This window comes from Oncorhynchus nerka, linkage group LG27 (assembly GCF_034236695.1).
Source record: "Oncorhynchus nerka isolate Pitt River linkage group LG27, Oner_Uvic_2.0, whole genome shotgun sequence".
Classification (NCBI taxonomy): Eukaryota; Metazoa; Chordata; class Actinopteri; order Salmoniformes; family Salmonidae; genus Oncorhynchus; species Oncorhynchus nerka.
The window spans coordinates 31,615,067-31,639,204 of record NC_088422.1 but is presented as its reverse complement, the minus strand read 5'-3'; the positions used below and the strand labels follow the sequence as shown (position 1 = coordinate 31,639,204).

Below are 24,138 nucleotides of genomic sequence, written 5' to 3'. Positions count from 1 at the left end.
TCTACTTTGCTATGTAAATCTGTCTAAACCCTGTCTAAACCCCTCTGGACACAACAGAGCAGAGTCCATATCCAGGTTGCAGGAACGCTCTAATTGAATCTGTCCTCCCAAAAACAACCTGAACTCCTGGCTGGAGCAGCTAGGGATGGCTGGACATGGGACTCTCATTTCGCACAATCCAAACAAATGACCGTTTGTGTTGTACTTTCTCCTGCATACGGTTTTGAATGGCCCCTGTGAGGCAACGGTCACTTAATGAGTGTGTGTGACATGAGGGGTCGAGTGAGGAAGGGGTTAAGCGTGCTAGAGAGTGGAAACAGAAGGGGGGGGGGGCTGTTGGAGTTGATAGACTCCAGATGTGTCTGGGAGATAAACTGAAGGAACGGGGAGTGTTTGTATTGCAAGCTTAACCTAATCGTGGCTCTAGGCGTTTATTGAAACAGCGAGCAAGCCCTCTCATAAGCTCATTACTAAACAGAATTCCTTATATACCAGTGGTTCTTGAATGCACATGCAGCAAACCTGACATGATTTCAATGGCTTTTTCCTTCATAAGTTCTTGAGGTTTCTCCCTGTTCCCTTCCCCCCACTTCCATTCTCACTCCTTTTCTGCTTTCCTCTTTGCATCTACCGGACGGTCCCACCCCCCCTTTCTCTCACTACTCCTCTCTTCGCTGTAGTCCGCCCACTGGATGCATATTCACACATCGCCCATGATTGCCCTCCTTTTCATTGATATTTTGTATGAACAGCATTGTTTGCCAGTTCGCTGGTAGAGTTGGCCCACTCCCAACCCTGAATGGAGTATTTCCAAACTACTGTATGCAAGCTCGTTGGAAGAGAGATAGAGGAGGTGGCCTTTTGCTGGCTTTGTTTTTATCGGCTTTTTAAATAAGTTTATGGATTTACTACACTTTCATTATCTTTTTATGGGGGGGGGGGCTTCTGTTCATTTACTGCTGAAAACTATTGAATATGAGCTGGCTGGTTTTTAGGACGAATATCTCCATACTGTTATGATAGTTCTACATAGAGGGACAGCTGTTCATGAACAAACAGCAGAATAAACATGAATGGGCTCTACATTGGTGACGTAAAGTGAATTGTGGTCAATTCCTGAGTCTTTCCTGGTTGAAGTTGTGTATAACAGTGTTGCTACCCGGACCTCATGCATACTAATTGCAATCAAAAGAACAGCCAAAGTGGACATCACCTCCTTTTTGTCATCTAGCCCTGTTCCTGCCAGAACTCAGAGTTGGAGTCAGTAAGTCCATGGTTCCAGAGTTTTCCTTGGCAGAATGATCTCCAGTACCCCTAACAGCAGACTGTGGAAACATATAATCAACCTAGGAAATGTTACACTTCAAATAAAAGTATAACATGGCTATTTCAGTCCTTTCATCCTTTCCCCAACTAGCGTGCAGTTGGTACCACAGTTTAAATTAGTGCCAGTCTTGGCCAGAGCTGTGGCCATTTTCCTTCAAGACAGTTCACTCTAGAGCTCTGTGGCATGACATGGTTGAAATTACCCAGTGTTGGAAGAGGCTCCTTCTTAGTTGCACCCAACATCAGATGTGCCCATATGTTCCTTCAGGTGAAGCGCTATTTACCATGAGGATTTTAAATCACCTGGATGTTTTTTAATGGTATTTCTAACTGAGGGTTTTGTGTGTGGCCTATTTTAACTGAATTTTCCAGAGTAATGATTGGCTTGTTTCTAATGTATCATTATTATTAGGTGATTATTGCTATGAAAGAATAGGCTGCATGCAGTGGTTAACAACTGTAGCTCTGGAATGGAGAATCAACCGACAGGGCTAAAGCAAGTGGTTTCCAGATGCACACCAGCTAACGTAGATTAGAGATCCAATCTGAGGGGAACCAGGAAAAAATGTAAGAAAATAATCTGTGGAAGGGGCAGGAAAGCAGGAAATTAGTAGAAAAACAAGACCTCAGCAGATCCTGGTTTCCTGTTTTGGGGGGAAGGCAGGAGTAGGTTTTGGGGGCTGTGTTACAGAGCCCCCATTGTGAGCAAGTGTGTTGAGGAGTGGGGGGGGTATCGGGGGCCGATTCTACTCAATTCCCGAATCCCCCCCCCCCATCCCCACCTGCCCCTCCCTACAGGGGAAAAGCAGCTCGTAAAAAAAAGAGAAACTGTAAAAATAAACGAGCAAGGACCTCTATTCTGGAGACACCAACGAGACAGGAAATGACACGCGGCACAAAAATGGTCTCCACTGACCTCTGGTGCCAGTTAACCATTCAGTCCATTTCTCTTTTTTCTCTGTCTCACTCTGCACACCCAAACAAACGCTTGTTTCATACCGTGGTTTTTGATTGTGTGAACTGTGTTGTGCATCGCAGCTAGGTACAGTATAGAACATGGGAAATGGAATGTCCTTTCTCTCTACTTATAAAAAACCCTATCCCTAATCGAGTGAAACAGGAAATTCTTGATTCCAGTCTGGCGATAATAAGTGGCCGTTCCCTGGCTTCAGTCCTTCTCCCAGCATTCCCCAGGGCTATGGTCTGAACAATGTCAATGGAGCACTCCATCCCCTGCCACTGTGGGCCTGATAATGGAGCACTCCATCCCCTGCCATTGTGGGCCTGATAATGGAGCACTCCATCCCCTGCCACTGTGGGCCTGATAATGGAGCACTCCATCCCCTGCGTGCCTGATAATGGAGCACTCCATCCCCTGCCACTGTGGGCCTGATAATGGAGCACTCCCTCCCCTGCCACTGTGGGCCTGATAATGGAGCACTCCACAGTCTGGAGCGCTATACAGCAGTCGACTTAATTATAACCCTCTTGCTGCCCTGCGAGCATGTCGCTCCTCTCTCCTCCTCTCATCTCCCCTCCTCTCCTTTCCTGCCTGGGCCCCAGGTGCTTGTGCCCCGTCCCGTCCCAGACAGGAATGACTCTTCAGAGCAGCAATAGATGTTCCCCATTGATCGGGAGAAGGCTTAGAGAAGAAAATATAGTCTTTAATGGCAGATCCTGGTGTCAGGCCCAGCTGAAGAACACAATGGCTCTTTTTAGACTGGCATTGGGTTGGATGCTGTCAGGGGCCGCCAATCATATGGGCCGCATGTGGTACAGGGGATAAAGCACTGGGCTCAGAGGGATGTTGGTTACAAATCAATTTGAGGAGCAGTTATTTATTTTGAACAGTAAAAAAACGTTTTGATGCTGTCTGGCCAAGGTACTGCTGCCATACGTCATTTAGAAGTGAGGCTTGTGAATATCACATCAGAAGTTAGATTTTCCATTCATTTCAAATATGTTTGTGCTGCAACTATAAGGGATGATAAGTGGGAGTCAATATAATATAAGGGAGGGAATTGACTACAGAATGTATGGTTTTTGTGGTTGAGATGCCAATGATGAGAACATACCCACCATCAAATGTCAGATTCATATAGGACATAAGGCTGCAATTGCATGCCATTATGTTTCAAGGTGAAATAAAAGTACCTTGAGGATATGCATTTGAAATTCCTTCAGACGTTGTGTATGCTGCTCCTCTTCTCTGTTGACAGCTGCTGTCATCAGTGTGAGGGCCAGTGAGTTGTGAAGTCGTAGCCTGGGAGAGTGCTGCCTCAGAGGGCAGAGGGGAGTCATTGCCTGGGTGTGTGGCCTGCATGGGGCTGCATGGAGCTGGGGCTGCTGGCTCTGTTGACTCTGGTGCTCTCCTCCACATTCCCCAGCTCAGTGATAAGAGAGTGTATCGGAGTGCCCAACTGTTGATATTCATAGGCCTAAGCACACATTGCTCTGCCCTTTCCGGAGATGTGAATGAAAGGGCAGATTGTGGAGAGTACAGATATGTGGGTGCATATGGAACTTGATTTTATCTCAAGACTTTTGTTGACATATTGGGCATCAGATTCATCTTCTGAGAGGGGACGTGTGCTGAGGCTTAAAGGAAAACTCCACCCAAAAACGATCTGTTGGTATTTGTTTCATTAGTCCATTCTTAACATAGTCCCAAAATGTTTTGCATGTCAGTAATCAAGTATTCAAGATATATAACTTTCAAAATACATAAATACGCGATGAGGCATTTTCCATCATATGATGCTGTGTTTTAAATGCATCATAACGGCTGTATTTTGTAAATTATATATCTTGAAAACTTGATTACTGACATACATAACATATTAACAATGGACTAATGAAACAAATACCAACAGATAGTTTTTGAGTGGAGTTTTCCTTTAAGAGGACCCAAGTACCTGACTGCCTGTGTGTCTGTGTGGTACAGAGTGTGTGTCTATGTGGTACAGAGTGTGTGTCTATGTGGTACAGAGTGTGTGTCTATGTGGTACAGAGCTTGTGTCTATGTGATACAGAGTGTGTGTCTATGTGGTACAGAGTGTGTGCCTATGTGGTACAGAGTGTGTGTCTATGTGGTACAGAGTGTGTGCCTATGTGGTACAGAGTGTGTGTCTGTGTGGTACAGAGTGTGTGTCTGTGTGGTACAGAATGTGTGTCTGTGTGGTACAGAGTGTGTGTCTATGTGGTACAGAGCTTGTGTCTATGTGATACAGAGTGTGTGTCTATGTGGTACAGAGTGTGTGCCTATGTGGTACAGAGTGTGTGTCTATGTGGTACAGAGTGTGTGTCTATGTGGTACAGAGTGTGTGTCTGTGTGGTACAGAGTGTGTGTCTGTGTGGTACAGAGTGTGTGCCTATGTGGTACAGAGTGTGTGTCTATGTGGTACAGAGTGTGTGTCTATGTGGTACAGAGTGTGTGTCTATGTGGTACAGAGTGTGTGTCTATGTGGTACAGAGTGTGTATCTGTGTGGTACAGAGTGTGTGTGTCTGTGTGGTACAGAGTGTGTGTGTCTGTGTGGTACAGAGTGTGTGTCTGTGTGGTACAGAGTGTGTGTCTGTGTGGTACAGAGTGTGTGTCTTTAGCATGGTAGTGTGTCTATTGTAGCACAGAGCTAATATGTCTCTACGGCACAATATGTGTGTGTGTGTGTGGTACAGTAAGTGTGTGTCTGAAACACAGTAGTCACCATAAGGGAGGAAGTTGTGGGCAGTGCCCCGTCTTTCATCACGGTGTTAACGAGACCCGGGACACGCCAGGCCGGAAACATTATCATTGTTCTCCCCTCCCTGGTTAAGAGCTCCAGCTAGGCTTCTGACTCTCTCTCTCTTTCTCTCTCTCTCGCACGCACGCACGCACACACACACACACACACACACACACACACACACACACACACACACACACACACACACACACACACACACACACACGTTGTAATTTGCACTCTAATACACTCAGATGTTTTCTCAATGCAAGTGATGTCTTGCCCTCTCTCTCTCCATACATGCTGACTACTGTTTGTAGGTCAGCGTTGAAGCACATGCCAAACAGACATGGGAAGTTAACATAGTTCTGTGAGCACTTTTTCAGGGGAAAATTCCACATCTGTAAAAAGCAGTGAAGTTGGTGCATCAGTGGGCTGGCATACTGTGCTGAAAGATCTGGTCTGCTCTGTCTAAGGCTGTCTGTCTTACTCCTTTCAGATAGACACATCTGTCTCTGGTCCAATCAGTCACAGCCAGAACAACACTACATGAGACCAGGTCCATCGTTATGTGCTGGCTTAGATCATTCTGATATGAGTAATGACCAAAACACATCCTGACCAATGAAACCCCTGCCTGTATCTCACTTTGTTCTAGCCATACATCATCTCTCTCTCTCTCTCTCTCTCTCTCATATTTACTCGAACCCATTCTCAGAATTAATCTTCCCTGATTTGGTCAAAATAGCTCATCTCTTGGACGGAGGACAAGAGTGCGAGAGGAGATGTCTGAGGTTTGAGGTGGCTCTCATTTTATTAAATGGTGTGAGGCGGTGTGGTTAGGAAAATAGATCTGAGATAATGCATTGTGGGATAGTGGAACAGAAAGACCCTGAAGGTTCTGGCTACCACAATAGCATGCTGGGAAGGATTGGAATGGGGGGGGGGGGGGGGGGGTTGATGTCTGGGAGCTTCTGTAAGGAAATCCTTCTCTGTTACTGTTCCTTTGGGAGCAGGCGTTTTTCATGCTGTAGGAACAAGGATCACATTGCCTCCACACGTCAGCTTTGTCCTGCCTGAAACGCTTTTGTCTGATGACCTTCTCCAACATTGCTATTCCCACCTGACCAATAAAGAGCCTCCCTGAGTTTCAGAGGTTAATTCTCCGGCAGGTCTGACTACAGTCGGAGAAGGGCATGTGGCTGAGTGGTTTAACACATGGGCATGGCTGGGCAAGGCACGGGAAGAGTGTGCTGTGAAATGTGGTGGGTAGTATGAAATTAGCTCTTCAAAGCCATTCAAAGAAATCAATATTTATGGTTTGGTAATAGCCAGAGTAACTTTATCGGGGGAAGAGATGCTTTCAAACTATTCGATTCCTGCTATGTTTTCTTTGGTGAAGTTTTTGCATCCTTGCTTGACCCAAGCCCAGGTGGCTGTTGGGGTAAGATTTCCAAACCATCTGAATGCAGATATATCCTTCTGTGTCTGACTGGCGGGGTCATGTTTGGGGCCTAGGTATCCACTCCCAGTCATTTTAAAGAAACCTCTGTATTGGGGATCCAGGCTGAATATTGTGTCCAGCTATTCACCGTTCATATTTACTAACCATTTCTAATGAACCCCTGGTGATTTTCCTACCTGTAGCCTTAGTTTGGGGATGTTATGGGCCAATGTTTCAACTAGTTCTGTGCAAGGCCCTAGTTCTCCTCATTGCCATGCAGTCTAATGTCTTGTGTAAAATATTTCTTTCGCTCTCCCCTCAGAGACCTCAGGAGCAACCTCATCAGCACCATCATGCCTGGAGCCTTCCAAAGTTTATCTGCTCTTCGGAAGCTGTAAGTGCTTATCGCCTCTGTTTTCATTATGTGCGTTGTAAACAGTGATATTGCATTAAAAAAATATATTTTAGTTGCCACAGTTTCCCTATTTTATTCGTAAGCAGCACACAGTCATAACGCTTTATGATACAGGTCATACCATACCATATCTTCTCAGTTTTAGTGTCATCATAAAAGCCTGGCTGGCTCAGCTATATGTTGTGGATAACTGTGTTCAGTGTATATGCTGGTCTGTGCTAATCTCTGTGGGGCCTGGGATGACATGTCTGGTGCCCTGCTCTGCCGCCATGGAAACCTCAGGACCGCGCAGAGGCTCCTCACACATCATTGGATGTGACAGGGCAGCAGTTTGCGACCGCTTGTTGCTCACTCATTGTGTGTTTGGACCATGAGGTCTGGTTACGTCGCGGTCGGCTCCGGTCCTCTGCCCTGCGCCGCATGACTCTTTTCCCCTCCCTGTACTGCTTGTGTTTTCCCTGCAAGGTCTGGGGCTTTTCAAAACAAACAGGGAGAGATAAACACACGCTCTCGGCCGGGTTGTGTCAGGGGGACAGTGGAACAAGGCCCTCTCTGACACTGTCCTTATACCATGCAGACACAGCATGCAGGGGCTACAGAGGGCTTTTGCTCCGTCTTTGGTGATAAGGCTTGACAGGAAGCTTCATGGTCTGTTGATAAGGAACATTCACAAGTCATTAGTGTTGCAAATCCTGCTGTGTTACACTCTGGCTAGCTGTATGAATGGAAATTGTGAAAGATAGGCCTACAGGCCAAGAAAGCCTCTTTGGATAATACCGTGTTATTGTAAACAAATGAAAATAAGAAGCAAAAGTCTATTGGCCAATGTGCTGGAGAAGGCAGTCTTTCCCAATGAAATCACAAAAACAACATACAGTGTCAAGATAGCCCAATCTGTACTTTCTAAACGATCTTGATAAACCTATAAGCTTAAGAAATGACCATTATTCACCGCTGTGCCCTCACTCTCTGTGTTTTCTCTCCTAGTGACCTGTCCAACAACCGCATCGGCTGCTTGACTCCCGACATGTTCCAGGGACTCTCCAACCTCACCAAACTGTAAGCAGGCTAAATGACTGTTCATTAAGCGTGTCACGTTGAACACATCCTAGTGTACTATTGTGGGTACTGTACCTAGTACAGTGATTGTGATTGAGCATCTGTCTGTTTTCTGCTGTTAGGAACCTCTCTGGAAACATCTTATCTACCTTGGACTCGGGGGTCTTTCAGGAGCTCCACTCTCTTAAGCAAGTGTGAGTACAGTTCTCTGCTTGTAACAGTCATCACCGTTGTCCCTGTTTGCTCCAGACAGATGTTTGTATAAACTTAGTAAGTGGTATGAAAGAAATCTAGGCAATCTGATCACATCTCCCTATAGGCTTAGTTCAAGCAGTGTATAGCCATTTGTCACATCTGACATGTTGATCCTATAATGTACCATCAGAGAATACTGTAGATATTAACTGATGGGGAACATGTGCCATTAGAGGGAAAGTGCACCCGCTCCTCAGTGTAATCTCCCATGATGAATGGTATTGTAAAACACCCTGCTTTTTCTCACCAGGAACTTCAACTCTGACTTCCTGTCATGTGACTGTGGGCTGCGCTGGGTGCCAGGTTACTTTCCTACCAGTAACGCGTGGCTGGGGGACGAGACCGTCTGTGCCTTTCCCAAAAGCCTCCATGGAAAGCCTCTGCGTGGACTGAGGGAAAGTCAGCTGAGCTGTGGTGAGTGTCTGACAGGAAATGTAATGCATATGAATGAGGTGGTTCACCACTATCCCCCCTCAAATAGGATGAAAACTTGAGTATGTAAATGACAGAGTCATTGTTTTCTCATTATGATATTGTTTTTCGATGTCCCATATCTATTAGGTAGGTGTACAGTATGTGAAAAATCACTAGCTGTTAGTGACCATTAAATGAAAAAAGAGGTTCTATTGAAAAGCAAAATATCCTTGTTTTGATATCTCTAATTGTCTGCTGTCTATAGTATTCCTGCAGGATAATCTAGTTCCCTTTCCTCTTCAGTGGGGTTATTTCATCTTCCACTCAGTGGGTTTATTTCCTTTTCTACTCAGTGGGTTTATTTCCTCTTCTACTCAGTGGGTTTATTTCCTTTTCTACTCAGTGGGTTTATTTTCTCTTCTACTCAGTGGGGTTATTTCCTCTTCCACTCAGTGGGTTTATTTCCTCTTCTACTCAGTGGGGTTATTTCCTCTTCTACTCAGTGGGGTTATTTCCTCTTCCACTCAGTGGGTTTATTTCCTTTTCTACTCAGTGGGTTTATTTTCTCTTCTACTCAGTGAGTTTATTTCCTCTTCCACTCAGTGAGTTTATTTCCTTTTCTACTCAGTGGGTTTATTTTCTCTTCTACTCAGTGGGGTTATTTCCTCTTCCACTCAGTGGGTTTATTTCCTCTTCTACTCAGTGGGGTTATTTCCTCTTCTACTCAGTGGGGTTATTTCCTCTTCCACTCAGTGGGTTTATTTCCTCTTCTATTCAGTGGGTTCATTTCCTCTTCTATTCAGTGGGTTTATTTCCTCTTCTACTCAGTGGGGTTATTTCCTCTTCCACTCAGTGGGTTTATTTCCTCTTCTATTCAGTGGGGTTATTTCCTCTTCTACTCAGTGGGGTTATTTCCTCTTCCACTCAGTGGGTTTATTTCCTTTTCTACTCAGTGGGTTTATTTCCTCTTCTACTCAGTGGGTTTATTTCCTCTTCTACTCAGTGGGGTTATTTCCTATTCTACTCAGTGGGGTTATTTCCTCTTCCACTCAGTGGGTTTATTTCCTCTTCTACTCAGTGGGGTTATTTCCTCTTCCACTCAGTGGGTTTATTTCCTCTTCTATTCAGTGGGTTTATTTCCTCTTCTATTCAGTGGGTTTATTTCCTCTTCTATCCAGTGGGTTTATTTCTTATTCTATTCAGTGGGTTTATTTCCTTTTCCACTCAGTGGGTTTATTTCCTCTTCTACTCAGTGGGTTTATTCATTCTTCTACTCAGTGGGTTTATTTCCTCTTCTGCTCAGTGGGTTTATTTCTTCTTCTATTCAGTGGGTTTATTTCCTCTTCTACTCAGTGGGGTTATTTCCTCTTCCACTCAGTGGGTTTATTTCCTCTTCTATTCAGTGGGTTTATGTCCTCTTCTATTCAGTGGGTTTATTTCTTCTTCTATTCAGTGGGTTTATTTCCTCTTCTACTCAGTGGGTTTATTTCTTATTCCACTCAGTGGGTTTATTTCCTCTTCTATTCAGTGGGTTTATTTCTTATTCTATTCAGTGGGTTTATTTCCTCTTCTACTCAGTGGGTTTATTTATTCTTCTACTCAGTGGGTTTATTTCTTCTTCTATTCAGTGGGTTTATTTATTCTTCTACTCAGTGGGTTTATTTCTTATTCCACTCAGTGGGTTTATTTCCTCTTCTATTCAGTGGGTTTATGTCCTCTTCTATTCAGTGGGTTTATTTCTTCTTCTATTCAGTGGGTTTATTTCCTCTTCTACTCAGTGGGTTTATTTCTTATTCCACTCAGTGGGTTTATTTCCTCTTCTATTCAGTGGGTTTATTTCTTATTCTACTCAGTGGGTTTATTTCCTCTTCTACTCAGTGGGTTTATTTATTCTTCTACTCAGTGGGTTTATTTCTTCTTCTATTCAGTGGGTTTATTTATTCTTCTACTCAGTGGGTTTATTTCTTCTTCTATTCAGTGGGTTTATTTCCTCTTCCACTCAGTGGGTTTATTTATTCTTCTATTCAGTGGGTTTATTTCCTCTTCCACTCAGTGGCAGGGTAGCCTAGCGGTTAGAGCGTTGGACTAGTAACCGCGAAGGTTGCAAGTTCAACCCCCCGAGCTGACAAGGTACAAATCTGTCGTTCTGCCCCTGAACAGGCAGTTAACCCACTGTTCCTAGGCCGTCATTGAAAATAAGAATTTGTTCTTAACTGACTTGCCTGGTTAAATAAAGGTAAAATTTAAACAAAATTAAAAATAAAAGTGGGTTTATTTCCTCTTCTATTCAGTGGGTTTATTTCTTCTTTTATTCAGTGGGTTTATTTCCTCTTCTATTCAGTGGGTTTATTTCTTCTTTTATTCAGTGGGTTTATTTCCTCTTCTATTCAGTGGGTTTATTTCTTCTTCTATTCAGTGGGTTTATTTCCTCTTCTATTCAGTGGGTTTATTTCTTCTTCTATTCAGTGGGTAAATTTCCTCTTCTATTCAGTGGGTTTATTTCTTCTTCTATTCAGTGGGTTTATTTCCTCTTCTATTCAGTGGGTTTATTTCTTCTTCTAGTCAGTGGGTTTATTTCCTCTTCTATTCAGTGGGTTTATTTCCTCTTCCACTCAGTGGGTTTATTTCTTCTTCCACTCAGTGGGTTTATTTCCTCTTCTAGTAAGTGGGTTTATTTCCTCTTCTGCCCAGTGGGTTTATTTCTTCTTCTATTCAGTGGGTTTATTCCTTCTTCTATTCAGTGGGTTTATTTCCTCTTCTATTCAGTGGGTTTATTTCCTCTTCCACTCAGTGGGTTTATTTCCTCTTCTAATCAGTGGGTTTATTTCCTCTTCTACTCAGTGGGTTTGTTTCCTCTTCTACTCAGTGGGTTTGTTTTCTCTTCTACTCAGTGGGTTTATTTTCTCTTCTAGTCAGTGGGTTTATTTCCTCTTCTACTCAGTGGGTTTGTTTCCTCTTCTACTCAGTGGGTTTATTTTCTCTTCTAGTCAGTGGGTTTGTTTCCTCTTCTAGTCAGTGGGTTTGTTTCCTCTTCTACTCAGTGGGTTTATTTTATCTTCTAGTCAGTGGGTTTGTTTCCTCTTCTAGTCAGTGGGTTTATTTCCTCTTCTAATCAGTGGGTTTATTTTCTCTTCTAGTCAGTGGGTTTGTTTCCTCTTCTAGTCAGTGGGTTTATTTCCTCTTCTAGTCAGTGGGTTTATTTTCTCTTCTAGTCAGTGGGTTTATTTTCTCTTCTAGTCAGTGGGTTTATTTCCTCTTCTACTCAGTGGGGTTATTTCCTCTTCCACTCAGTGGGTTTATTTCCTCTTCTATTCAGTGGGTTTATGTCCTCTTCTATTCAGTGGGTTTATTTCTTCTTCTATTCAGTGGGTTTATTTCCTCTTCTACTCAGTGGGTTTATTTCTTATTCCACTCAGTGGGTTTATTTCCTCTTCTATTCAGTGGGTTTATTTCTTATTCTATTCAGTGGGTTTATTTCCTCTTCTACTCAGTGGGTTTATTTATTCTTCTACTCAGTGGGTTTATTTCTTCTTCTATTCAGTGGGTTTATTTATTCTTCTACTCAGTGGGTTTATTTCTTATTCCACTCAGTGGGTTTATTTCCTCTTCTATTCAGTGGGTTTATGTCCTCTTCTATTCAGTGGGTTTATTTCTTCTTCTATTCAGTGGGTTTATTTCCTCTTCTACTCAGTGGGTTTATTTCTTATTCCACTCAGTGGGTTTATTTCCTCTTCTATTCAGTGGGTTTATTTCTTATTCTACTCAGTGGGTTTATTTCCTCTTCTACTCAGTGGGTTTATTTATTCTTCTACTCAGTGGGTTTATTTCTTCTTCTATTCAGTGGGTTTATTTATTCTTCTACTCAGTGGGTTTATTTCTTCTTCTATTCAGTGGGTTTATTTCCTCTTCCACTCAGTGGGTTTATTTATTCTTCTATTCAGTGGGTTTATTTCCTCTTCCACTCAGTGGCAGGGTAGCCTAGCGGTTAGAGCGTTGGACTAGTAACCGCGAAGGTTGCAAGTTCAACCCCCCGAGCTGACAAGGTACAAATCTGTCGTTCTGCCCCTGAACAGGCAGTTAACCCACTGTTCCTAGGCCGTCATTGAAAATAAGAATTTGTTCTTAACTGACTTGCCTGGTTAAATAAAGGTAAAATTTAAACAAAATTAAAAATAAAAGTGGGTTTATTTCCTCTTCTATTCAGTGGGTTTATTTCTTCTTTTATTCAGTGGGTTTATTTCCTCTTCTATTCAGTGGGTTTATTTCTTCTTTTATTCAGTGGGTTTATTTCCTCTTCTATTCAGTGGGTTTATTTCTTCTTCTATTCAGTGGGTTTATTTCCTCTTCTATTCAGTGGGTTTATTTCTTCTTCTATTCAGTGGGTAAATTTCCTCTTCTATTCAGTGGGTTTATTTCTTCTTCTATTCAGTGGGTTTATTTCCTCTTCTATTCAGTGGGTTTATTTCTTCTTCTAGTCAGTGGGTTTATTTCCTCTTCTATTCAGTGGGTTTATTTCCTCTTCTGCCCAGTGGGTTTATTTCTTCTTCTATTCAGTGGGTTTATTCCTTCTTCTATTCAGTGGGTTTATTTCCTCTTCTATTCAGTGGGTTTATTTCCTCTTCCACTCAGTGGGTTTATTTCCTCTTCTAATCAGTGGGTTTATTTCCTCTTCTACTCAGTGGGTTTGTTTCCTCTTCTACTCAGTGGGTTTGTTTTCTCTTCTACTCAGTGGGTTTATTTTCTCTTCTAGTCAGTGGGTTTATTTCCTCTTCTACTCAGTGGGTTTGTTTCCTCTTCTACTCAGTGGGTTTATTTTCTCTTCTAGTCAGTGGGTTTGTTTCCTCTTCTAGTCAGTGGGTTTGTTTCCTCTTCTACTCAGTGGGTTTATTTTATCTTCTAGTCAGTGGGTTTGTTTCCTCTTCTAGTCAGTGGGTTTATTTCCTCTTCTAATCAGTGGGTTTATTTTCTCTTCTAGTCAGTGGGTTTGTTTCCTCTTCTAGTCAGTGGGTTTATTTCCTCTTCTAGTCAGTGGGTTTATTTTCTCTTCTAGTCAGTGGGTTTATTTTCTCTTCTAGTCAGTGGGTTTGTTTCCTCTTCTAGTCAGTGGGTTTATTTCCTCTTCTAGTCAGTGGGTTTATTTCCTCTTCCACTCAGTGGATTGTATTTCCAAGTGCATGTGCCTGTGTTGACAACTCCTCTGCGGTCTGCCTTTATGAACTGGGGCTGTCTGCATCCAATATTCCTAAAAAAACTGACTCATAATGCCTTCCTCATAAGCATTAAGCTGAGGTTGAGTAATGAGAGAGCAGCATAAATAACCAGAGTGATTTTTTATGGTCTCATCTGCCTTCCCTTCCCCTGACTGTGCTGTGTTACTCTCCTCACTCAGATGGGCCTCTGGAGCTGCACACCCTGTCGCTCCTGCCCTCCCAGCGCCAGGTGGTCTTCAAGGGGGACCGAATGCCCTTCCACTGCACTGCCGCCCTGGTGGACAAAATCACTGCGATGCACTGGCGCCACAACGGCCAGCTGGTGACCTCTGACCCTGAACAGGGCGTCAGTCTGGAGGCCAGCGTGGTGCATGACTGCACCTTCATCACCAGGTAACGTTACAGTACTGAGGGGTCTGCTCCCAGCACTCAAATTCTTCATTTTATTGCGACCCTCAGTTGTTTTATTTTCACTTATTTATTATAAAGGTTTAAGTGAAATATGACACTGTTTGTTTAGTTTCTGCTGACAGGACATGCGGTTTAGTGTGCTGTGCTCTATGTGGTGACGGCAGTGAATGATGTGCTGTCTCCTCGGTGCAGTGAGCTCATCCTGTCCAACGTGCATGTGGAGGCCAGTGGAGAGTGGGAGTGTGTGGTGGCCACTGGGCGGGGCAACACTTCCCGCAGTGTGGAAATAGTGGTGCTGGAGAACAGCGCCTCCTTCTGTCCGGAGGAGAGAGTCACTAACAACCGGGGAGAGTTCAAGTAAGGAAGAAAACAATAATTCCCCTCTCCAGAAACAAAATCCACAATAAAAACAGACTTTCTGATTAAACATGCTTCCTCATTATTTCTGGGTGTGGTTCCTAGGTGGCAGAAGACCCTGGCAGGTATCACCTCCTACCAGTTCTGTCTCCAGCTGCGCTACCCCTCCCTGTCCATGGGGGGTGGTGTGGTGCAGAAGCAGGCATCACGCTACTGTGACCGCTCAGGGAGCTGGGAGGAGGGAGACTATGACAACTGTCTCTACACTAACGACATCACACGGGTCCTACACACCTTCATCCTGGTCAGTGCCAGAGGCTGTGCTTGGGCTGTCCCAAGTTATTTTTGTCCAGTACATATAAAATCAAAGTATGATGCATGTCTTATGGTAGTAACATGTAAATAGCCTGAAAGGTAAATGTGTAAAAAGTAACAAAACATATGAGTTATGTTTTGTTACTAAACAAATAATCATACTATCGCTCCCTCTTTTTCCAGATGCCCATCAATGCCTCTAATGCGGCCACTCTGGCACGTCAGGTGCGTACCTACACTGTGGAGGCATCCGGTTTCACTGACACCATGGACGTGATGTACGTGGCCCAGATGATGGAGAAATTCATGGAATATATCCGACCACTGAGAGAGGTAGGGCGATGAGATCTTTATACCCTCAATGCATGTCTTTGTGGTTTTATGTTGTGTCTTTTGACTGGATTCCTTTGTTTCTTTCTGCCCCCTGTGTTTATGTGAATGCCTGTTTTTGTATGTGTCTGACTCTGTCCTCATGTCTTTACATGTGTATGTATGTGTCAGCTGTCAGAGATGCTGGTGGACATGGGCAGTAACCTGATGCAGGTGGATGATCAGATCCTGGCCCATGCCCAGAGAGAGAAGAGAGCCTGCAGCTCCATAGTCCACTCTCTGGAGACCCTGGCCTGGCCCCAGCTACACAGCCATGCCCAGGACCTCTCCATGGTACTGTCAAAGTTGAGCATGTTTTTATGTACAAGAATTTTGATTTAAAGGTTGAATTATAATCAAAGTTGTTTTTTCCCTACAAAGATCTCCAGGAACATTGTGATGGAGGCCCACCTTATCCGTCCGGCCCACTTCACTGGAATGAGCTGCACAGCCTACCAACGCAGGGAGACGTTGCTAGGCAACCTGGGCATGGAGGGGGCAGAGCCCACCCACGAACAGCAGCTCCGCTTCCGCTGCACCACTGGCACCCACAACACCTCCCTAAACAACTTCCCCATGAAGGTGAGCAATGTCTCCGTCTCCCTCACCCAGACCTGAACCTAACCTCACCCACTAACAGGACTGTGGTTGTGTGTCTGTGGTACAATGGCAGACAGTGCATACGGTTGTCATTAGAGGGAACACACCTCAGTTCGTGACCTACTGGAGATGTCATGGAACCGCATTTAGCACAGTCATTTACAACAGCTGACATGAAAGAGGGAGAAAATCCAAAGGTTTTAGACTTTGTAATTTAGTGTTTGAACATTCTGTTGCCTATTCCATTGTGATAATATGGCCAAATATATTTGAAAGTAGGAAAGTAAAGGATCTCCCTCCCCCCTCCTTCTAGAATGCTGTAGCCCTGGCCTCTGTGGTTCTTCCTGCCTCTCTGTTCCCCCCGGACGCCCCGTCAGACTGTAAGCTCCAGTTTGTGGCGTTCCGTACAGGGAGGTTCTTCCCTTTCTCTGGGAACTCCAACGGTCCTGGAGAGCACGTCCGCAGACACAGTATCAACAGCCCAGTGGTCTACGTAGGCTTGGGTGAGGGAACTGGCTGTTTGGAGCAGTTATTATACTATTATTACACAATTCATCTCATTCACAGAGACGGGTCAAAACATGTACATTTTTTAATAATAAAAAAACAGTTGGTGATGGTTATCTCCTCCTTTGTTTGGCAGACGGGTGCAGTCTGTGGAACCACTCGGAGGCTATCCTGGTGTCCCTGCGTCACTTGACCCCAGGCAGCGAGCCGGTGGCGGCCCACTGGAGCTTACAGGCACTGCTGCAGAAGCAGGGGGGGTGGAGCCAGGAGGGCTGCCAACTAGCCCACACGGACTCTGCCACCTCCACCCTGCGCTGCTCTGTGCTCAGCAACTACGCTGTGTTGCAGGTAGGGTATCCTGGGATCACTCACTCTCAGATATTCATGGTGGATGTAATGTAATGAGGACTGCACTGGAAGAATGTTCTCTTCTCACGATCTCAGGATTTTATACCAAGCCCCACAATGTGGCCGTTGCATTCATATATATATTATTTTCCTAGGAGGTTCCTGACTTCCCCCACTCCCCACCCATGTCAGTGAGGGTGCTCCACCCTGTGGTTTACACCTGTACTGCAATCCTCCTCCTCTGCCTCTTCACCATCATCATCACACACATACTACACCACAGGTACTGTGTGTTTGCGCGTGCATGCTTTATTATCTGACATAACCCACTGTCTTTTTTTCACTGCTAATGTTCATCTTTGTTTTCCTCCTGTAGTTCTATAAATATATCCAGAAAGAGCTGGCACACCTTACTCAATACCTGCTTCCACATCGCTATGACCACAGCTGTGTACACAGGAGGCATCACCCTGACCAGCTACCCAATGGTGTGCCAGGCAGTAAGTACCTCTCCTCTCAGACCCAGCTTATGCTCTCTACGTGTGGTGTGTCACGGCTGACCCGGTGTGATTTGTGTCAGGTGGGCATCGCTCTACACTACTCCTCCTTGTCTACTCTGCTGTGGATCGGTGTCAGCGCCAGAGTCCTCTACAAAGAGTCTGTCTGGAGGATACCACGGCAACCAGAGGGAGAGTCTCCTGTTCCCCCTACTCAGCGGCCTATGCTCAGGTCAGTGATGTCATCAGGGCGAGACAGAGTCGACTTTTATATGAGAAGGTTGTGAGTCATTGTCAAACAGGTCAGTGGTTGAGTTGTGAGCTCATCGTGGGGCGGTATTTTAAATGACTGTATTCATGTGAACAGACACCCAAACGGTGTCATATCAAAGACCACCATTGTGTTTAGAAGCAAGGCTCTTCTGTTTTAGAAAACCTTGGAGGGAAAAACAGTAGACTACTGCCAAGGCACAGAAGAGTGGTAGTGACAGATGCAGAGAGCTGAGCCCAGAGCGGAGGAGGGGAGGAATATACGAGCGAGGGATAACAGAGGTTGAGGAGAATATTGTAAATCTGTCCAGGGTGATGGAGGGGGCGTACTGTCCCCTCATTACTGCGCCACTCCCCTCCCCATGTTCCGTTCTGCCCTAGTGCTCCCTGGCTGGGATCATGCACTGTACTGCTGACCTCTCTGGCTTTCCCAAACCCCTTTTGTCGACCACCGCCGCATGTGGTCAGCCCTCCAATGACACCTGGCCCTTTGATGAATCACAACCCCGCTGCAGCCTACTGCCCACTGTTACACTGTATCAGCTAGCTGCCCAACTAACAGCTCAGTTCAGCTCAGGAGATCACAGACATCTAGCCTAGGGATCACTACAGCTGTGTGAAGTGTATGTTTGCTGAAAGAAAAAACAAAGGAGCAAAGACCCTAAATATCATATGGAATACACAGAAACTATTTGTCATACAGTTCTTGGGTTTTGGTTGTTGTTTCCAATATTATAGACTTGTATCTCTCACATGATACTTCACTCCTAAATAAGTTCACTGTTATTCACCGTTACTTCCTTTTTCATACAAATTGATTTGATCCATCTAATTTGTTTTTCCTGAATACAGGTTCTATCTAATAGCTGGTGGTGTTCCTCTCATCATATGTGGCATCACAGCAGCTGTCAACGTCAACAACTATGGGGACAACAACCCTTAGTGAGTGCTTCACATTTTACTATTGACCCATTGGCCCTTCACACAGTATATTTTGGTTTAGTGCTTATTCAAGAGAAAAAGTTGACATTTTTATGAGATTTTGAATACATAGAGGTGTCCTTGTTTTGCTATGACCTTACTGACTTTTTTATTGCATATTCCAGCTGCTGGTTGGTGTGGCGGCCCAGTTTGGGGGCCTTCTTTGTCCCCGCAGGCTTGGCGGTATTGGTGACCTGGATTTATTTCCTGTGCACTGTGTTTCGCCTGAGGCACCGGGTGTCCAAAGAGTGCCCAAGATTCTCCCTGTCCTCCCCTGTGCCTGAGAGCCAGCCAGCCCTGGGTGGCAGCACCAGCCTCCTGTCCACAGACTCTGTGGTGGGGACCATACATGCTGCGTTGACGCCAGAGGACCAGTACACCCTGAAAGTGCAGTTCCTGGTGCTGGTAGCCACCCACTTCCTGTTCCTGGCCCTGTGGAGCTGTGGAGCCATGGCCATGTGGCTGACAGGGCGCAGCAGCCTATTGTTCAGCTGTCTCTATGGAGTAGCTGCCACCGTGTTGGGGGTGTTCCTGGTGGTCCACCACTGCTTCCGACGCCTGGACGTGCAGGCCTCCTGGCTAAGGTGTTGTCCAGGAAATCGGCTCTCCCAGCCCATACCAGTCTACACGCACACCTGCACCACTGTGAGTGGGGTGCAGACCACCTCTGAACAGGGATCCCAGCTCTTCATTGGCTGCCATCCTCCAGGGGATCCCCACAACACCTCATCAGCCAGGTCCTCCTCCACCCCCAGTGGGATCAGCAGTGTGGGCCCTGGGCCCTGTAAACTTACCAACCTGCTGCAGGTGGCACAAGAAAATACCAACAATGCCACTCGTGCCCCAGCAGGCATCAACACCAGCACCAGTACAGACAATAACAACAAGCAAGCTAACAACCTGCTGCCCACACTAGGCTCTGTAGCCCCTGTCCAGCCTCAGAGGAGAAAGGTCAGTGGCAGAACTAAACAAGGGAGCAGTCAGTATCACCACCGAGGTGAAGGCAGAGGTCACTACCGTCTCAAAGCCATGAGGACTGGTGGGGGAGGGGGCAGTATGGGAGCACTGGGACCTACAGGTATAGAGCAGCACAACACTGCCCATCCAGCCCACAAACAGGCCACTAGTGAGAATGGCAGTCTCCATCACAGCCACTCTGAAAGCCCAGCCAGCCCGCTAACCAACGGTAATGGTAGGAGAGTGGGGGGGACAGTGACCACCAGCCCCTCAGAGGGTAGCGACGGGGGCAGCAGTGGCAGCCGTAAGCCCTTCCCTCTGCTCCCCTCTGTGGCCAGCAGGGTGGCCATGCAAGGTAATAGGTGCAGCGCCAGCCGAGACAATCTGAAACTGGCAGTGGCTGCAGAGCGGGAAGCTAAGCGCTGCTCCTACCCTCTGAACAGTATCACTACCACTGTGCCAGGGGCTGCCCCTAACGGCATCATCAAGAGCTCTGTGATAGAGCTGGAATTGGACACAAGTTGTACAGACCATTCCCAGAGCTCTGTGGGCATGAAAAGTATGTGGAAGAGTGAAACTACAGTGTGACACTCACTCTCTCCCAGCAAATGTCCACAGTGGACCCTGGCAATAGTTGATATGACTGCTGTTGTTGTAGTGTCCTACACCTATAGAGACAAATCCTGATCTGAGATCCATGTGTGTAATTCCCCAGCTAGCATACAACGTTCTGAGAACCATATGTTTCTTATAGAGCTTGGTGAGAGCATGGTTGTCCTATGGTTATTTTGTATAAAACCTTCCCACAACTTTCTGCAAATGGTGCAGGATAGTTGCTTGTCTTTGGAACATTCCCAGCACATTCAAGGAGCTTGACCAAAAAAAATGTTTTTTGTTGGTATTTCATTACTTTAAGAGAACTTTCAAACATGGTTACATTTAATCAAAATGTTGGTAATGTTCTAGAAACTGGTTTGACATTTGGAATGTTCTCAAATAGTTCAGAGAACTTTAAGAAACAACGTTCTTCTGTGGGAATTTCAGTACTTGAGCATAATGTTTCCTACAGGTTTCGAATAAAACATAATTAAATCTAAATGTATTTGTCACATGCTTCGTAAACAACAGGTGTAGACTAACAATGAAATGCTGACTGACAGGTCCTTTTCCAACAATGCAGAGTTAAAGATAAAGATAGAAAATCTAAATAGTGTCATGGCTATATTTAAGGTCATGTTCTCAAATTGTTCCAAGAACGTTAAGAAACAACGTTCTTCTCTGGGAATGTCATTACCATAGAATAACGTTTTCTACAGGCTTCTTCAAGGTTCTAATTAAAGTAATGTTCTCAAATTGTTCCGAGAATAATAAGTTAACTTTCCATAAAAAAAAACAAGAAAACTTTAGTAACGTTCAGAAGAAGTTTTAAGAATGTTATTTAAAAACATATATTTCCATTCATCCGCATCAATGAAACTCTTTCTATCCTTTATCTTGTATCTTGTGTGTTCAGGTGTGTTGGCCTTGCCCACTAATTGGCCATACCCGAGTGCTTCTTTCCCTGTAAAATGGGGTCCGTTTGAATAGACTAAAATTAAAAGCTTTGTACTCGTAAAAAAAAACATGGCATGCTAGCTCCATCCGGGTGGCGCAGTGGACTAATTCCATGAATAGAGAACGTAAGATTATAGGTTTGAATCTCACTGATACATCACAATAAAAAATACATGTTTTTGCATGATTAATTCCTAAGGAAATGAATTTCCATGTGTCCTATCTGTGCTTGGAGTTCAATAAAGTTGACTCAAAATAAGCTAGTTGTGTTGCTAAAGGTCTTATTGAAACATTCAGTTAATGTAATCCAAAAACCTCCAGATCACTTATCATTTCCGTTCTCAGAGCGCTGGGTGAGACTTTCGTACATTTCATTTAAATAATTGCAAAGAACTTCAAGTATCACTTGTGGATCTCAAATTGGGATTCAGCTCATGAAGAGGTTTTATTTTAAATATGTAAAGGAGATAGATCATGGGGTTGGAGATAGATCATGGGGTTGTGTTGCTTCTTACTTTTGCTTCCATCACAGTGATGGTATGGGAAGTGTATTTTCATCTCTGTCACTTATGAACTGTTTGTTGGGTTTGCCAGGAATTCAAGGCCTGTCTTTTGTGTACCTAAAATACTCATTTATTCACAGGAAGTTTTACAAGCTAAGTCTAAAATTGACATAAGATGTTGATTTTGGATACCTTAAAGGGACAATTTGCAGTTGTATTCTTATTCTGTGCATATCAACTATAGCATGAAATGGAATCTGAGATTGTCCATTTCTACAGTACGGCTGTGCATTGCCTCTGTGAAGAATCCTTTTGCTCTTATTATGTTGACATGTATTAGTGTGTGTGTGTGTGTGTGTGTGTGTGTGTGTGTGTGTGTGTGTGTGTGTGTGTGTGTGTGTGTGTGTGTGTGTGTGTGCGTGTGCTTCCGTTAATATGTGTTTGTGTGTGAGATCCTTAATCTAGGATGAGAGAATGCAGTTTGTAAAATAATATGTTTTTACTAAAACTCGGATTCAAATACGCATCAGCACTGAGAGGGAACTTCTCCCCTTCATGAACAGGTTGGACAAGTATCGGTGTTTGGATAAAATGAACTGAGAGTAACGTTTCTTTGACCCTGGCATGTACTCGGAAATGTTCCTGGTTATTTTTCATATGAACTGCCACATCCTTCTTCCTTTTTCCGTTTTCCCTTACTGGCCTATGTTCAGTTCGGGATAAAAACGTACTGTAACATTCAATTAAACGGAAACAGTGCTGTTCTGAATGACCAGTTCAAAAACAGGGAGGGATTGGGTTGTGGGCTGTGGAACGCTGTCAGCATGGCCGCTACCCTTTAAATATGTCACTCACTGCTTCAAGCCACACCCCACCAAACGGAGAAAACGTACCTCAAAGTCTGTTCAAGAACGTTGAAGAACAATTTGGGGAAATGTGTCATTCAGTACAAGTGGTTACACAGTGTACCAAATGTTCAATCGAACTGAACGCACCCCTGTGCTCTCACACCCTCGGAGTTTCAAATCTCTGGATTTACACTTATCTAAACACTGCCCCCTCCAGGATTTCAAACATCATTGTTCATGCGCTGACAAGTCAAGGGGATGCATCAGTAAAACCATGTTCAGTTTGTCATCTGCATCAGGAGACTATGTTAACACTTGTTAAATTATGTGGTAAATGGCTCTGGTTTCTAACACATTAATCAAGATACAGTAAGTGCTTACTGACCCCCCACGCTCCCCACACATACACACACACACACACACACATTTACCTCATAAACTAATGGCTTAGAAGCTTGTTAAAGTAAAAATCAACTACTTCTACACTTTTTTTTTCTATTAATGTACAAAGCTCAGAGTAAAGGCAAAATAAATGATGACAGAACTGATTCATGTTATCTACATAATTGCCTCATGTTTCTTCACACACTTTATCATCCAATATTGTGTAAAACCATATTATGCTATTTTGATCTTGAGTATTCTTTCAGTGTGTGTAAGAATGCAACAACTCACTGCATCTTAGATAAGCTCCTCTAAACAACTCCAATGTGTTCAGGGAAATTATTATGCCAAAGAATTTTGTAGAATAGGAGAGCTTACCTCAATATCAGTGTTTAGCAAATTGGATGCATTTCATAGATTGTATCCTTATTCTAGGTCCTGAAATCTCCCTTTGGGTTAATGTTAATAACTCAAACTCACAAAGCTCAGATTTGTGATAAGTACAAAGCAGTGGTATCACATACGTGAATACATGTATTGTATTTAATTGTTGAGGGGATGTCAAACTGCTAAACCTGCAGTAGTGGCTGGTCACAACATGTTTATATAACCTGTGTCTGATATTCATGAGTTTACCTTCTACAACACGTTGTCACTGGAAGAAAAAAAAACGTATTATTCCACTTATTTACATTAGGTATTACATGTCAAAATGTGCAAGAACACAATGATAAAATGTGTCATCTTTTCACTCATGGTTACTTAGATTTACATTTCATCCATTTACTAACATTCATCACATTGGTGACAGGTCCCTAAATGAATTCCAAGTTTTGTGTCCACTTTCATCTCAAATTGAAAAAGGGAGATTTCAAAATGTTGTATGTATATTTATATTTTAATTTGTCACAGTGACATCAGAATGAAATGATTGTGACAAATAACTGTTTTTAATTCAATAATATATTGTTCAAGAAATTCAGACTGTGCCTTATAGAAAAACTGATGCAAAATAAAAAAAAATACAACTTCGTATCTTGTCATTGTTCTCATACTGATGGTGCAATTATGATTCTCTGATATGAGCATGAGATGAATGCGAATGAAGAAGTCTGAGACAAACTCAGTTATTGCTGTCTGCAGACTGTCTGAGTATCAGCTGTCTGCAGACTGTCTGAGTATCAGCTGTCTCTGAGGCCTCCGTTAATATCGTTCTGGTATAATTTGTGACCTCTTTACCCTGTCTGTTCAACAAAGCTGAAACCTTTGTCACATTTTTTAAATTTTTTATGACAATTTGTTCCGTTTAGTTTACCAAGAAACAGAGCAAACGACAGAAATTCAGTAAGGCTGAGGGTGTAGGAAGGTCATCATCGTCCTGGGGATTCAGG

At 44.0% G+C, this 24,138-nt stretch overlaps 1 protein-coding gene across 2 annotated transcripts in view; it reads left to right on the top strand.

Annotated features, from left to right (window-relative positions):
- Positions 1 to 23,780, top strand: part of LOC115111597 (adhesion G protein-coupled receptor A2-like) — a 60,806-nt gene extending 37,026 nt beyond the window's left edge. For both annotated transcript variants that reach the window (XM_029637809.2, XM_065011552.1), the window contains 17 exons: positions 6,816 to 6,887; positions 7,896 to 7,967; positions 8,090 to 8,161; positions 8,473 to 8,636; positions 14,026 to 14,239; positions 14,450 to 14,614; positions 14,720 to 14,918; positions 15,113 to 15,262; positions 15,431 to 15,592; positions 15,680 to 15,880; positions 16,212 to 16,401; positions 16,542 to 16,753; positions 16,909 to 17,036; positions 17,130 to 17,253; positions 17,334 to 17,482; positions 18,373 to 18,462; positions 18,627 to 23,780. In XM_029637809.2, coding sequence (XP_029493669.2) covers positions 6,816 to 6,887; positions 7,896 to 7,967; positions 8,090 to 8,161; positions 8,473 to 8,636; positions 14,026 to 14,239; positions 14,450 to 14,614; positions 14,720 to 14,918; positions 15,113 to 15,262; positions 15,431 to 15,592; positions 15,680 to 15,880; positions 16,212 to 16,401; positions 16,542 to 16,753; positions 16,909 to 17,036; positions 17,130 to 17,253; positions 17,334 to 17,482; positions 18,373 to 18,462; positions 18,627 to 20,046 — 3,784 coding nt within the window. In that variant the 3' untranslated portion in view covers positions 20,047 to 23,780. The remainder of the gene's footprint in view (positions 1 to 6,815; positions 6,888 to 7,895; positions 7,968 to 8,089; positions 8,162 to 8,472; positions 8,637 to 14,025; positions 14,240 to 14,449; positions 14,615 to 14,719; positions 14,919 to 15,112; positions 15,263 to 15,430; positions 15,593 to 15,679; positions 15,881 to 16,211; positions 16,402 to 16,541; positions 16,754 to 16,908; positions 17,037 to 17,129; positions 17,254 to 17,333; positions 17,483 to 18,372; positions 18,463 to 18,626) is intronic.
- The last annotated feature ends 358 nt before the right edge of the window (positions 23,781 to 24,138 follow it).